At 43.7% G+C, this 16,051-nt stretch overlaps 1 protein-coding gene across 2 annotated transcripts in view; it reads right to left on the bottom strand.

Moving 5' to 3' along the window:
• The window catches only part of MTHFD1 (methylenetetrahydrofolate dehydrogenase, cyclohydrolase and formyltetrahydrofolate synthetase 1), a 66,807-nt gene that overhangs the window by 4,843 nt on the left and 45,913 nt on the right, over nt 1-16,051 (bottom strand). For both annotated transcript variants that reach the window (XM_038405437.2, XM_038405438.2), the window contains exons 20-26: nt 11,740-11,851; nt 11,482-11,621; nt 10,125-10,166; nt 8,791-8,891; nt 7,722-7,899; nt 5,389-5,496; nt 4,326-4,478 (exon numbers count right to left, since the gene is read on the bottom strand). In XM_038405437.2, coding sequence (XP_038261365.1) covers nt 4,326-4,478; nt 5,389-5,496; nt 7,722-7,899; nt 8,791-8,891; nt 10,125-10,166; nt 11,482-11,621; nt 11,740-11,851 — 834 coding nt within the window. The remainder of the gene's footprint in view (nt 1-4,325; nt 4,479-5,388; nt 5,497-7,721; nt 7,900-8,790; nt 8,892-10,124; nt 10,167-11,481; nt 11,622-11,739; nt 11,852-16,051) is intronic.

A 16,051-nucleotide genomic window follows, 5' to 3' on the forward strand; every position in this document is an offset into this window, starting at 1 on the left:
TACAGGCTAAAATTTTCAAAAGCACTTAGTAACCTGTTTTCAAAAGTGACTTAGGCACTCAGAAGCCAATGTCTCACTGAAAGTCAATGGGACTTTGGCTCCTAAGTCACTTAGGTTATTCTGAAAAGTTCACCCATTTCCAAGTACTTATCTGGCCCAGCATTTTATTATCTAAGGCAGTGGTTCCCAAACCTTTTACCTCAAGACCCCTCCTTACCTCTATCCATGCCCCCCCCGCAGCCCCTAAGCCACGGTTGGGAGCTGGGGCCAGGAGAGGTCGTCACAGTTGGGGTCAGGGGCTGAGGTTGGGGCCGCAGTCACAGCTGGGCTGGGAACCAGAAGCTGAGGCCAGGGCTGCAGCTGGGGGTGGGTCTGTGGCCGGGAGCAGAGCCTGAGCCAAGAGTGGAGTCATGGCCAGGAGCTGGGGTTGGAGCAAAGTTGGGGGCAGAGCAGGTCTAAACAGCCTTCCTGGGGGACTGCACCACACAGTTTGGGGTCCATTAATCTAAGGGTATGCCTACTCTGCAATTCGACACTTAGGAGCCGTTTAACTGCGGTGTAGACATTTGGGTTCAGGCTGGAACCTGAGCTCTAAGATCCTGCAAAGTGGGAGGGTCCCAAACCTCTACACCAACCCCTTGAGCCCACATCAGCTGACACAGGCCAGCTCTGGGTTTTTATGGCAGGGTACAGACACCCTAATGGGCTTAGACAACTGTCTGAATTCTGCATTCCCCAGAGCTGGATCCTGCAATCACGCCCCTCTAAAGTCAAATGGGTTGGTGGATACTTACACAAGACTGATCTGGTTGCAGGGTCAGGGCCATAATCATAAATCTCCTATTAATCCTGATCTTATTGTGTCTATTAGAGTTAATGTCTTGCGCCAAAAAAGTACTTTAGACATTTGGAAAGTAGGACTGATTTTGCAGTACTGATATCATGGGAGAACAACCAGTTCTATTTGGTTTTAATTTCTGAAAACATCCCTTTCTCAGACATCTGATCTGAGATACATACCCCATGGATCATCAACATTTAAAACTCTCCATAAGTCATTGGATTAAATTCTGTGTTGTTTACAATGAATGTAACTAATGATGGGAAAGGGCTCAATTTATCTTTCACTGTATACGCTCTTTTTAAAGAGGACAGATTATTTAAATGAGACATGACTAATTCCTTCATCACTGGTAATCTAGAAATATTTAGACTGCCATGTTCTTCTTGTTCAATCAACGAACCCAGCATTGGGATTTTGGACAGTTACCACTTGCAGCAAGAAGGGATAACACTCTCCATGCCCTATCCACTCAGAGAAACTACATTTAATAAGTCTTCTACCAGCATCTGCCCAAACTGGATTAGATTCCTCCCCTCCAGATTTTCAGGCACTCCTTTATTGCTGATGTTATTTCCTTGGACATGATTGTCTGTAGCTCCCTTTCACTCTGCACTGTTTACACCAGCCATTTAGGGTGGTGATCCCATCAGATTCATCACTGGATCCTGTTCCCACCCTGGTCATCTCCAGCTGATGATGTCACTTCCCCACTTTTGTGTGGTTTTTATTGCTGTCTTTTTTTTTTTCCCCCCTTCCAACAAACTAACCAATTTGGAGGCAGTGACTGAACCTAGTTTAATGGATTAGATGCAGCTCAAGTTTGAGAAAACTAAACATAATACCTGTGATTTAACTTTGTTCACATGGCACCAACACTGTTTCCGTGTCTGTAAGTAGCAACTGGAGTACGCCACTGGAGATCAATAACCTTCAAGATGCTCTAGGAATCAAATTGTTGAGCATGCCTGAGCCATGAAGAATTCAGTGAATTTTAATTAACGACTAAGCACGGAGGGTCTGAGCAATGGTAACAATATTGCTCTTTCAGGATACTTAAACTCATTTTCCAGGTTTTTTTGTTTTTTTCTTGAACTTCAGGACTGTGTTTCTAGTTAAATAGATGCCTTTTTTTTTTTTAAAGCATGGATTTAAAAGAAACATTCAGCTGTTTAGGGAGGCAGGAAATTTCTTGCTCCTCATGACTGACTGTTTACTCTTCTACTTGGTGTTAAAAATTAAATTTTTTAAGATTTCCTCAAACACAACAAATCTAGTTACAATGAAGTGATTAAGATTCAACCCCACAGATCTAAAGCACTACTCATCATTTCAACTGTATTAAAGTCAAGTTTAAGAGCACTAGCATTATATTTGAAAGGGAGATTTTAGTACTCAAGAATGAGAATAGCACCTAGAATTTGGCAGAGTGCTGGCAGGCATAACCCAAGTCTCCCTCTACAACTCTAGTAATACACTTTCATCCTGAGCTTCCTCACCCTTGCTATTCTGGTCTCTACTAATCAGAGTGAATGGACTCTTTTGCCAAATTATACTGTGGTTTTACAATGTGGACAAATGTCAGCTAAATCCAAATGCATTCACTTCTGACCCAGACTAGATTTGAGCTCAGGTCTCTGGAGATGAAACTGCATTAATAGTCTTACTGATATTTGCACTAACAGTACTACTTTGTCAGTGATATTCCACCTTGACAAATCAACTCAGTGAGCCCATGCACTTTTTTCTTCTTTTAAATTCATATGATTTTAGGGTTACAGCAAGCAAGCTGCTGTTGGCTACAGGTAAGAACATAGGAATGGCCACACTGGGTCAGACCAATGATCCAGCTAGCCCAGTATCCTGTCTTATGACAGTGGCCAATGCCAGGTGCTTCAGAGGGAATGAACAGAACTGGCAATCATTGAATGATCCAACCCTCCGTCGTCCAATGATCCATCTCCTGTTGTTCGCTCCCAGCTTCTGGCAATACAAGACTCAAGTTTTTAAATTAAAAACACTGGCAGTTCAAAATTAGGTGAAGATGTTAAAGACTCTTTAGTCCTACACCATGTATTTTCCTATTTATATCTGATAATTGACTTTACAGTAAGGGGCAGCTGAAATGTGCATCTTCCTATCAAATATATTGCTTCCTTAAATTGGAGTTGAAATGCTATTGACTTTCCTGTAGCACTTGAACCTTCTCCTTTCAATGAAATGGTTATGAACTTTCCCAATTGATTTTTGTCCTTTATTTGGCAAATGGAGCTTGATTCCTCATTGCCTTGTGCTCCCCATTTGGTTTACTTCTTAGTACCAGCAGCAGCAATAGAGTATGAATCAACTGTTTGTGGCAAAGCAGGAGGAGGGGCTTACCTTGCTTTTGATGCATTCAAGTAGTTTAACTAATTCCCTGCAGCTGTACAGAGCCTTTAGCTACAGAATTTCCAGGCACTTCACAGTTAGAAACTCCAAGCCACAGAACACCCTTGTTAACTAAGTATTATCCCCATTCTGCAGACAGGGATGCTCAGGGAAGTTAAGTAGCTTGTCCAAGGCCAATGTTATTCTGGGAATCTTTGCTGTAATTAACATTCCTTCAATCACATAACAAGGAAAGTAATAAATATCCAGTTGCATCACTGACTGTATTGTGCACATTGAGTGCTACTTCTAAACAGACTAAATTACTCTGCAATATTACGGAGAAGGAGTGACTGGTGCAGGTGCTGTGCTGGACAGACACTAATTACTCAAAGCCCTTCCAATGTAAGATGGGACAGCTAGCAGGGAATTCCCTGTTAGGGCCCTGGGAACTCACTTCCTCTTCAGATCTACACCCCAGGGTTTGTTAGCCTCACAGCATGTTGCATGGCTCCCCCGTTTTGCTCTGGCTCATGAAAAAATTGGCACTGGATAGGGCTGTGTGTGGGACTGGACTGCTTTCACTATGAATCTGCGCCACTGCGATCGATGCAGCAGCATTGATTTAGTGGGTCCGGTGAAGACACGATAAGGCACTCTCCCATCAACACAGAGTGGTGTAGATACCGCTGTAAGTCGATCTAAGCTATGTCGACTTAAGTTGTGTAACTTACCTAGTGTAAATTAGATTGACTTACAGCGTTGGTGTAGACCAGGCCTCAGGGACCATATGTAAGGTCAGTTAATCAGCCACATTTATGTTGTTGCTGGATATTGGAATTATCTGGAGGAAGTGAGGGTCTGTTTATTTTAGCATATTTTTAAAAAACGATCAAGGGCATCCAGCGTATTGTACAGGCACTCCATTAGGAGCGCTATATAGACACATTATTAGTACACTGTGTAAATCTACATGGATAATGTGTATGGTATGCAGAGTTCCCTCTCATAGGATACCAGCAAGAACCACTGATTTAAACCACCAACTGGAATGCACACACATTTTTTCCCAAACCTTTTTCCTTTATGGAGCTGAGGTTTTAACTATGACACTTACTGTTCCTACCAATGGATATAGGAATCCAGCACCTACACTGGCCCTGATATCTCGGATAGGCAAGATAAAGCCTGTAGGCACGCCTTTCTTCTCTGGGTCATGAGACAATGACAGGTGAGTTTTAGCCATACAGATTGGCAGATTTCCAAATCCCTGGGGAAACAAGAAGGGGCAAGAAAATAGAATATAATTTGTAAAGTACAAAAGTAAAACTTTCGTCTAGGTAAGCTGCTTCGTTCTGCCATTCTTTGGATTAACAGACCATCTTGTCTTTCAGTAATTGCTTTGCCTACAACCTGCACGATACTGTCAAATCAGTTCTCTATCACCTTTCCTCTTTTCTCTGGTGACTAAGGAAAAAACAAACGTTGTCATGGCCAGATCCAATCAGAGAAGAGGTTAATGCTTTTGTAGGAATCCAGTATGTAAACTAAGCGTTTTTTGTGGGGTTTTGTTTTTTTTTTAATTAATTTTTATTTTAACAGCTCAAAATTAAAGTTCTCAGCCCACCTGAAGTCTTTATCAGATCAATATAATTGCAGGATGAGCGGGACCAATTACACAGCTATTATATGAATGGTCTGTAGAATATAAAGGGACATGTAAGAAATATGAAAAGGGAGCAGCCATACAAATAATTTCCACAAACAAATGTTCTCCAAAAGAGAAGTCATTCAAAATGTGCAAGACACCAAGAAAACACATAGCATCTGCACAGCACTCAGCTTCAAAACCCTTTACAGACATTAACTCTCACAGCCTAGCTGCAAGGGATGTAATTATAACCAGTGCCCTATTACAGAAGGGGAAAGAGAGACCAGCTAGGATCGTGACAAGACTTAAAACATTGGGTGAGCCAGTGTTTCAATCAGGAGAAGTTCCTAACCTCAACACCACCCTTTTCCCAGCAGCTGTGCCGATTGGCTCCAGTCTGTAGGTGCATGGTTTGATTAGCACTGACACTGCCCTTCACATATGAGATTCACATTTTAAAAACACAACTGTTTAGTGCAAATGTTTTAAAGGGGAAAGACAATGGGCAACAATGACTTGGAGAACTCACCTGCTTAGTGTACATTACAACTTTCTGCTCTGCCTCTGGAGATAGCTCAATGTCCTCTGCCCCATAAATCTGCTGTGCAATAATTCTGATCTTCTCTACAACCGGGAGCTAGAAAAGAGAAACAAGTCAATGATGGCCAGTCTATCAAGGGCTGTGACATCACAGAAGCTCTTCAGTCCTGTACATGTCAAGGGATGTGCAACCTGCAGCTATTACAACAATTTCTACTTGCAAATCTACAGAGCTCGACAACAATGTGAGGGTTTTCACTCATCACATTACAGTGGTTTCTTTTGACAGTAGGACAAACAAGACTCATTTATTGTCACCAGAAGCAAGAAAATATGCATAAATATTCTTTAAGCTGAGCTTACATGTTAACCATCCAACCTGGTTACAACAGTGAAACACTTAAGGGGGGAGGTGGGGGGGAACGGTAACTTCTGAAAGAAAGTCCAAAGCAGTTCTAGGTACTCAGGAAAACAAACAGCATGTAAGAGAGGATAAGGAAGGAAATTCAGCATCTGTTAAGATGAACAAACTGATTAAAAAAATATAACATGCATTTCACTAGGCCCTTAGACAGCTGTCTGCTACAGAGGAAGACCTGAAGAAGAGTTCTGTGTAAGCTCAAAAGCTTGTCTCTCACAAATAGAAGTTGGTCCAGTAAAAGATATTACCTCACCCATCTTGTCTCTCTTCTATAGAGGAAGTCAGACATGTTCAAGCCAGAAATGTGGTTACTGTTAGACACCAGATCTGGAGAGACTGACTGGAAGATGTATAAGCCAGGCTCCTGGACCATTTAGGTACTCTCACTGGAGGACTGTGAAACTTTTGCATGAATATCTGGCACTGGTTTTCAATAAAGGAATCAAACTTTGGGACATCAGTCAAGATTTTCCAAAAGTGATTAGTGATTTTGGTGCCCAACTCAAGACACCTTAAGAGGCATGATTTTCATGGAGTTGCTAGTTGGCATTTTCTGAAAATCAAACTCCTTTACGGTGTGTCCGGCTGGGCATGCCAAAAACTGAGGTCAGTTCAGCTCCCACTCACCCACAACAAAATGGAGGGAGGGACATGTGTATATTAAAATATGAAATCATCATCACAGCAGTGTTTCTGGGGTGGTCCTCCAGTGCGTGCGCAAGCATGCCCTGTGAACCCCTCCATTTTCCTTCCTTCTTTCACTCTGTCCTCCATGCCCATTACATATCAACATCCAGGAAGTTACCCTCCTTTTGGCTGAAGAATGCATGGATCTCTCCTTGGCTAGTATGTCATTAATTGCACTACAAAGCATCAAAGGGAAAATGGGAATTGAAGGATTAAAAGCAAGCAAAACATGGAGATGTCCTCCATGATCTTAAAAGAGATACAGAAAACTCCAGAATGGGGAAGGTGTGGCCGGAAACTGAACTACGAGAGCTCATTACATCTGTAACAATCTTAGAGTTACTTGAAACATCCATCAACTCTATTTATAAACCACATTTCCAGTTACTTGCAGTATTTTTAACGCATCACTTAGCTTCCATGTATTTAGAACAGATGTGAGACATTAAATGAGTATTTGATTACTCTGTAGACTCAAGACAATAGAGTTCAAATCAAATTCGCCCTTGGATATAAAATAAATTGATCATGTATTTGTTTTGTGGTCAGACAGGCAGATTTCAGTGAGCTCCATCCCATGCAAAGCAAGAGGCACATTCTGAAGTTCTAAGAAAGATCACAAGTTGAGCAAAATCTCTCTCCAGATCTCTTCATTTCAGTGTATGGCCTGGAAAATGTGTCTCAGTTTGAGGAGTAAATACCCCCACCACCCTGATCCATGGTTGCCTACAGTAGACATGCTTCACACTCTGAGTGGGAGTTCTGGTAAAGCCTTTCAGTGCAGACAAGGAACAAGTTCCAATCAGTCATCCAAAATGCAAAGAAAGAGACTTTACAATTCACTGCCCAGACTCAAAAGATCTAGGATCCAACGGAAGTCTCAGATTTTAGGGTGATCTTCAGTACTTAGAGCAGTTTTCAACCTTTTTACATTTGCACACCCCTAAAAAGTTTCAAATGGAGGTGTTGGACCCCTTTGGAAATCTTAGGCATAGTACGCGGACCCGTATGGATCCACAAACCACAAGTTGAAAACCATTGACAGAGCAAATAAATCTAGGCAACACTAGCAAATGGATACAATGCACTTTCATGAAGTATCACAGACCACAAAGCATGTCTGTAATTCTAATCCATAATGTCCTCAAACATTTTTGTTGAAGTGAAATGCAAAGTCATATAAGCTCTCCCCTTGGGTCAATGCATGTTCTCACCTCCACATTGTAGAGAAACTTGAAGTTACTCAGTTCCTGTGAGGCTCTCTGAACGGCCTGAGCCAGAGCAACAGCTCCTTTCCCCCCCGCTGCCCAGTGAGTGCACTTCACAGCATCATACGCCCCAGCTTCTTTTGCTAGTTGAATGACCAGTTGCAGCTCAGCCTCTGTATCAGATCTGTAAAGATGACCATGTATACACATTTAGTACTCAGATGATTGGTTTGCCTCTTTTAAACATACAGCATATATCTTTCCCCCCCAAATATTCTAAAATGCTGAATAAAGCAATCCTAGAAGCCAGCAGACCCTCCGTAACAGTCAGGAGAGATTTTCATATAGGCCTCCACTATCTTTGTGAAAGAAACCAATCCACAGCAGTACAGCCAGCTCTCTCCGTAACGGCTGTGGTGTATACAGAAATCTATGACTGAGAGCAGATCCTGTATTTTCAGCGGTTCCTGTCCTATATAGAGGTCAGCGTCATCAGCATAATTCTTGTGCTAGGAAGTGAGAGACTACCATGAAAGTGAATACAATTGGTCTATGGATGGAGATCGGATGGATATAATGCACTTCTCTTAGAAGCCAAAAATGTGCTACATATCAGAAACTGTTCACTTAGGGTGGCAAATCCATAGCTGATTACTCAGTTTCAGACTGGCTGCAATCTGCAACTGGAATCAGTTTAATACCAGTTCAAAGCTTTGTTGCTTGTATAAAAAGGGACAATAGCAACAGCATAGACTATTATATACTTAATCTTCAGGACACCAGAAACATCTTCTGATCACAATCATTTAGTTCGCAAGAATGAAAATTACTGGCTCAATAATCAACAATCCTATTTTATCAAGATTAAAACTAGCCGGGGAAAGAATTTAAGAGATTTACAAAGGAGCTCTCTTAGTCATATTTATCAGACAATTTTGTTCAATGCAAGATACTAGTTGGTAGCAGTTTATACATTAATTTATAGAAAGCAAGAAAAAGGTGACATTTCAGAATACCAGTACTTCACACTTGTGGAATGGCTGCAAACACAGCTCTGACTACTAGCCTCACTTACTTGAAAGCATTGACAGCCACTACCACGGGAGTGCCAAAAGTCCGGGCATTCTGGATTTGTTTGCCTAAGTTACTACAACCTGTTGCCAAGAGCTGAAGATTCTGCAACAATAACAGTGAGAAACGAGATACATTTTGTGAGGAGCAGTTAAACTTCGACAGGAATCTTGACTTTAACAGCAGATGGAACTAATAATGATAATAGTATCAAAATGGAAATAAGGCCTTAAAGACAAATTTTCACGCTCTAGCTTTCTACAAATATCACTGCTTTGTTGAATGACAGATAAGTTACCTTAAGGGAAAGGAATGACCATCTCTAACCAGAACAATGAAATCAAATGATTATTACTAGTTTAACAGCTTAAGATATCTTCAGTTAGTTTCAGCTGCCAACCAAAGGTGGAAGGAATCAAGTCTCTGAAGTCCTTGATTTCCTTTTAATCCATTCCCTGCATAAGCAGAGAAAGAAGCTCAATAACTCGTACAGTAAAGCCTCATTTTCATCAATCTCCCCTCTGTTTTTTCCACCAAATGCATCCGATGAAGTGAGCTGTAGCTCACGAAAGCTTATGCTCTAATAAATTTGTTAGTCTCTAAGGTGCCACAAGTACTCCTTTTCTATTTTCATCCATGACACATTCTTGTGAAGTGTTGAATGTCATTAACACTGAATTTTGTGACACTTTGAAGTTTGTGTTAACAGCTTTGGGTTTATGCATATTTACATTTGCAGTGTTTCAGGTTATCAGCATGGGATGCTGGCCATTTGATTACTAGTTGTGCAAAGGGGAATTCACACAGAAGTTCCACAAGCAAAGACGTGAGCCTCATTAATAAACAGGGGCCATACTAATTAGCCAAGTATACAAATGCATCCATATAGAGTTATGACTTTAATCTATTTCCATTCCACACTTGCAAAAACAGTATTCCTCTGATGCTAAGGAAGTCTGTGAAAGGAGGAATTATACTAAAACCCTGAATATTTGAAGCGACAGTGTTTCAGCAAGGCAATTAACCTATACACAGCTCCAGCACTGAAGGAGTTATAAGCAGCAGAATGGAGATTACCTTGAAAAAAATCAAGCACTTGGACAATTACATGAGCTCAGGAGAAACTGAAAGCTCTGAACACTGACTGGGTCAATTATGATAACTGCTTGAGAGGGCACAGCCAAACTGTCATCATAAAAATGAAACATTACAGGCTAAGATAAGAAATACTCTGACAGCAGCAGAGGTGATGCACACTAGTTACTGGTCGTGCATTGCATGACAATTAAAGCAGCTGGTTAGCCTGGCAACAATTGGATTTATAATGATCAGAATTACCTCTTCGGTGTATTCCTTTGGTAAGGGTACCCCAGCAGTGACCTGCAAGAAACGCAAGAGACTCCTATGAATGATAGCAATTTGCAGTGAGTTGGATCTCATTTCAGGTTAAGAATTAGACCCTATTCTGCAGTCTCCTTTCTTCATAAGACATTCATCTTTTTCTGAATACAAGGATATTGCAGAGTTACATATCCCAGATGTGACAGATGTCCCAGAGTGCAGAGGCTTCATTACGATAAAAACAAGCAGGGCATGCATCTCTAATGTACCAAACAAAGTCATGTACAGCCTTCAGGGATACATTATTAACTTTTACCACTGACAGTCTCAAAACAAAAGCATGCACAGGACAGACTGTCAGAAGAGCCAGTGGCACACACAAGAGCTCATTAGAAAAAGGATGTACAGCTCTACAGTCCAGGCTGGAAAAACAACACCCAAATGTGATTCACTTTGCCAACAACCATTTTAGCTTCTTAGACCTGGGAAGGCTTCAGAGCGGAGACGAAGGCTACAGGGGATAATGGACTGGGGAAAAGAGACTATGGGGGAGCAGAAGGAGACACAGGTGGAAGGCAGAAAGGACCAAGAGGGGATGGGTGGGGCAGGCAAGGGCTGACAACTGCAAAATTCTAGATTCACTACTAGTGTGGGTGGACGTTTCCAGTTCCTAGGAGAAGTTTCCTTTGAGAGCTCTTTGGGACAGAGGCTGCATCTCCATACCACGGGGAAAGCACGTACCAGGGTGTTATTTGGTAGTGTCCGCAGAAACCATATGGGCAAACAAGACCGTGTAACAGGGATTTGGCCACCATGTAACAGGGATTTGGCCACCAGAGGGAGCCACAGCTGCCAGATTGCATTACTAAAACAAGTGACAGGTTTCAGAGTAGCAGCCGTGTTAGTCTGTATTCACAAAAAAGAAAAGGAGTACTTGTGGCACCTTAGAGACTAAAATTTATTTGAGCACAAGCTTTCGTGAGCTACAGCTCACTTCATCGGATGCGGTGAGTCTATGGAAGGCCAGAAAACAAAGCCTGATAGAGGACCCCTCTATGGGAAGTAATTGCAAAAGTGCCTCTCCACTCAGGACCCACTGAGGCAGCTGAGTTGTTCAGGAACAGCAGGGGTTAAAAATCCCACACAGAATCAAATTTGCAAGAGTCAGATACAAAACAAAGTGTAGATTAATGAGCCAGATGTATGCCCCTGGGATGAAATCCTGACCCCAGTGAAATCCATGGGAGTCAGGCTCTTAGCCTGCTTTTACCTCTAGCTACACATAGGACTTCAAAAGGATTAATTTATAACAACAAGAATTGTCCCTTGGGCCTACAGAAAGCCTAGTACTCACAGTGGGTCCTCCTCCATGCATTTTCAGAGCTCTGACAGTGGCAACCAACACAACCACGTGGGGTCGGAGGCCAGAATACCGGCACTTAATGTTGAAAAACTTTTCCATGCCAATGTCTGCTCCGAAACCTGCTTCTGTTACTGTAGGCAGAATAAAGAGCACATTAAAACGATGGGCAGAGAAGTCAGCTCTCTCTAAAAAAAAAAAAAAAAAAGGAAGTCTCTTTTCCAAGAGGAAAGACGGCAAACACAAATTTACCAACAAAGCCTTCCAGACCCACGAGCTTCAGTGCAATTTTATCTGCCAGGACAGACGAGTTGCCATGAGCGATGTTGGCAAAAGGTCCGGCATGAACGAATACTGGAGTCCCCTGGAAGAAAGAGGACAGGAGAAAACAAAAAAGGGAAGATTCAGTACCTTTTGAAACTTTGCAAGGCTAACGACCACAGCACTTGAGGTTGGGAAAAATACACTTGTGACAAACAGCAGTTCTTAAAGCCTTCTGATCAAACGTACATTCCCAGTAGTAAGAATCTGAAGCAAAAAGGATTTTAATAATCCGCAGAAGTGGAGATATTAATCCTCCCTGGAAAGAGATGGTTAAATTATAACAGTACTTTTCACTTCTGTAGCACCTTCCATCTGAGGTTCTCAAAACATTTCACAAACATTATCTCATCCAAGTCTTACAGACAGGAAAACTCAGGCAGAGAGATTACGGCCCATATTTTTAAAGGCATTTAGGTGCTGCTGAGCTCAGGTTCAATTCTTTTTGTTCAATTCAATTACCTTTTCCAAACAAAAAAACCAGGGCAGATTTATTCTGCCCAGGGCTGGGAGATAGAAGGGGTCATGCAATCTAGTGACTGAAGCACAGGTCTGGCAAAGGGGACTCTTGGGTTCTAATCCTAGCTGTGCTGCTGACTTGCTGCATGACCTTGGCAAGTCACCAAGGCCCAGATCTGTCTATGCGATTTAGGCTCCTAAGTGCCAAATTCCTTTCTGAAACTGATTTAGGCTCCAAAAAAATCTGGGCCTCAGATCATGCAGCATGCTAATCGCAGAACCCAATGGTACGTCTACATTGCAATTAAAACACGGCGGCTAGCCAGTGCCAGTTGACTCGGATTTGCAGGGCTTGGCTTAAGGGGCTATTTAATTGCAGTGTAGACGTTTGGGCTCAGGGTGGAGCCCAGGCTCTAGGACCCTGCAAAGTGGGAGGGTCCCAGAGCTCAGGCTGTAGCCCAAACCCAAATGTCTACACTGCAATTAAACAGTCCATTAACCCGAGCCTGAGTCAGCTGGCACAGGCAAGCCACGGGCATCTATTTGCAATGTAGATATACTTCAGGAATCCCCATTCCCAGACCAGTGTGTCAGTCACTAGACTGGGCTGCATCTTCTATCTCCCAGCTCCAAGCAGAATAAATCTGCACTGATTTTTGTTTAGAAAATGCAAGAGTTGAGTCTAGCAAGTAGAGAATGCACCATCCTGGAGGCTCCTGGTCTCTGGGGGTATGCTATTCTGTAGCTGGGAGCAAGCCTCCCAGCCTCGGCATGCTAGAGGCTCAGACTGGAGCTTGGGCTCTTATGCCCCAAAACCACAAGTCTATGGACCTGGGCTCCCAGATGCAGTGCAGACCCACTCTGGGTACACGTGTATAAAGAGGTGTACACGGGTGTAAAGAGGTTGTGTAGGTAAAGGGGAAGAGGGGTAAGGAAATGACTCTTTCTGGGTGATTCAGGCACTATGGTGACTGGCTCTAGGGAAGTCCTCTCCAGCCCTCCTTACACAGAGGTTACTTACCAGTAACTGGAGCTTCTTTCTTCAAGATGCGTGGCCCCTATCTGTGTTCCACCCTGGGTTACACATAGGCACCATGTGCCTGGAGAATTTGAAAGCGGTGTCTGTTGGCCCATGCATGAGCCTTGGCTCACCTCATGTCTCTGACCGAGAGAATAAAGATTCTAGAGGAAGTGTCTGCGGCATAGACTGCATATTGGGGAGCGGTCTTTGCTACCACTTTCTTTCATCTATCAACACCTAGAAACAAGCTCTGTCCTATTGTGGTAGACTGTCAGTGAACTCCACCAACTTGGAGCAGTTCAAGAAGTTATATTTAGCCAGTAGTGCCTGATAGTTGGCTATCTTGAACGGGCGGCTAGACGACAAAAAGACCTCTCTCTCCAGTAGGTCTAGACATATCTTCTTTGTCAACAGGGGTAGATCAGGGAGGTTGCTGTCTAGCCCTTTCAGAAGCTGCTTGGACTACCAAAGAATTGGGAGAAGATTGAGAAAACAAAAACTCAGACCCTTTGGCTGACACATAATAGCAGCATTTTTCAGCCCTCTTTAGGGTGGGAACGCAGGTAGTGGGAGTGCGCCAAACAGCCCTAGCTGGCTCCATTATAGCCTTATTAATGGGGAGCACTATTTTGTTGGATCCAGAGGGGTAGAGGATGTCCAGGAGTTTGTGCTGGGATTCCTGAACCTCTTCCACAGGAATCTGAAGTTTGCCAGCAATTCTATGAAGACAATCTTAGAACTGCCTGAACTCAGCAGGGAGAGGGAGACAGAGGTTACCGCTTCCTCTGGAGAGGACAATGGCAGTCTTGCTGGCTCTGGCAGAACCACCGAATCTGGTGTGTTTTGCTCTTCCTCTTCGGAAGAATCCATGCGGGGGATCTGAGTGCCTCCTTCAAGGGGAGGAAAGGAGTGACTCTCTAGCAGACATGACCGACTCTGCAGGGGTGTGCCCAGTTCCAGGGCCCCCAATATAGCCAGTAGGAAGGGCTGAAAGGGTGATGTGCAGGCTCCCATGTCACAGAGTGCCAGTGGTTCAGAGCTAAATGTGAAGGTTGGTTCCAAGGTGGTGTAAGTGTTTTGGGTGGCGGAGGAGATGTAGGGTAAGGAAATGAAGGCTCCTCTGGATCGGTGTCTCCCAATGAAGAGAAAATAAATTCCTGTTCTAGAGGCGGTGGTGCTGAAGAGAAGTTGCATCTCGAGAAGGACTAGGCGATAAACTTCTTCAAGCAGTCAACATCTCTGGAAAGGAATGGACCCAAGAAAGGGGATTCCAGAGTGCACGGGACCCAGTTCTCCCCGAATTGAGAGGGATTGTGTCTCTGTCCGGACTATCAGAGCCAGAGAGGGTGCTGACGAGGACGGTGCCGGGATAGTCGGAGAATAGTCTTCAACTGCGTTGACAGATCCAGAGGCTTGGGAAGTGCCGATGACAGTACCGATGGATCGTGTTTCAGCCCCGATGGAGCCTGATGTTTATGGACTTTCTTGTCAAGCCTCGGGACTTAGGACACACCAAGTTCTCTTGGGCTGAAGTGTTGGGCTTGCTCAGAGCCCGGTCCAACTTCTTAGAAGTGTATTTTGAGGAAGATGTAGTCTCATACATATCCTGAAAAGATCCCACCATGGGGGTCTATGGAGGCAGATTCTCTGGCACCAATGTCAGATTTAGCAGCAGGAGGTACCAATGTATAGGGAGGTTCCCTGGCTTGGGTCCAACTGAGGACTCACGACTATTTCCATAAGGTATGTTTGGAGATGGAGTTCCCACCCTTCTTGGGTATGGATGGGAAAGGAATGGCAGATACTGCACTTTGCTGCGATGTGATCGTTGCTAATCGAGAAGATTGTGGGCAAGAAGCGCAGAGTGTGAAATCTGGAGTCTTGGGATAGTCCAGTACCCATATAGGGTATGGGGGTGGGGGGGTCCCCCAACGATTAATCTAACACTAAAACTATGAACTGTACAAAATGCCAAAACTATTTACCAAGGTAAATCATATTTTAAGGGATGAGATTGAAGCTACAGACACAGAGCAGTTCCGACCTGAACCAAGTGGTGATGAGAAGGAATTGGAGAGGTGATTGGTCCACCCTGCCCTGCCCTTTATCCTCTCGATCCAAGGCACGAGATGAGCTAGGGCACGTGCACAGACCAGTGGACACTACTTTCAAATTCCCCAGCTCCAGGCGCCTGCGTAACCCACAGTGGAATACAACAGGAAACATCACTCGAAGAAGAATGTTCAGTTATTTATTTACTCAAACTGTGGGTGGGAGGGTAGGAGGAGTAAAATGTAGCAAGTGGATGGGGGTGAGAGAAAACATACAGATAAATCATCATCCTCTTGTGCTCTACTCAGTGGTGAAAGGAGATAGAAACAGAGTGGGGACTCTTGGTGCACCAGCCAAGAAGGAGGGGGAGCTGCAGGGGACGCTGCTACCCCAGGCCAGGGAGAGAAAAGGGAGCTCCCCATTGCTTTCAGCAGAGGAGAGGAAGCTGCACTTACTCTAGCTCCCCCTTGCTCCACTGTAACAACTAGCAGGTATTCAGACTGGACATGGGATCATAGGCCTCACATCTGCTCCTTCACCTCAAACCACAGCCCCCTTTATAAAAATTCTGCTGGAGAACCTAGTGCCAAGCATGGGTAGGAGGAGGGAAGAGATCAAGTCACTGGGAGCTGGCATGAGAGTTCCTTCCAGCAACCCCAAAGCACTTGGGGACAAGCGCCCTTCCCCTGGACTAACTGACACACACACACA

This window comes from Dermochelys coriacea, chromosome 6 (assembly GCF_009764565.3).
Source record: "Dermochelys coriacea isolate rDerCor1 chromosome 6, rDerCor1.pri.v4, whole genome shotgun sequence".
NCBI classification, from domain to species: domain Eukaryota; kingdom Metazoa; phylum Chordata; order Testudines; family Dermochelyidae; genus Dermochelys; species Dermochelys coriacea.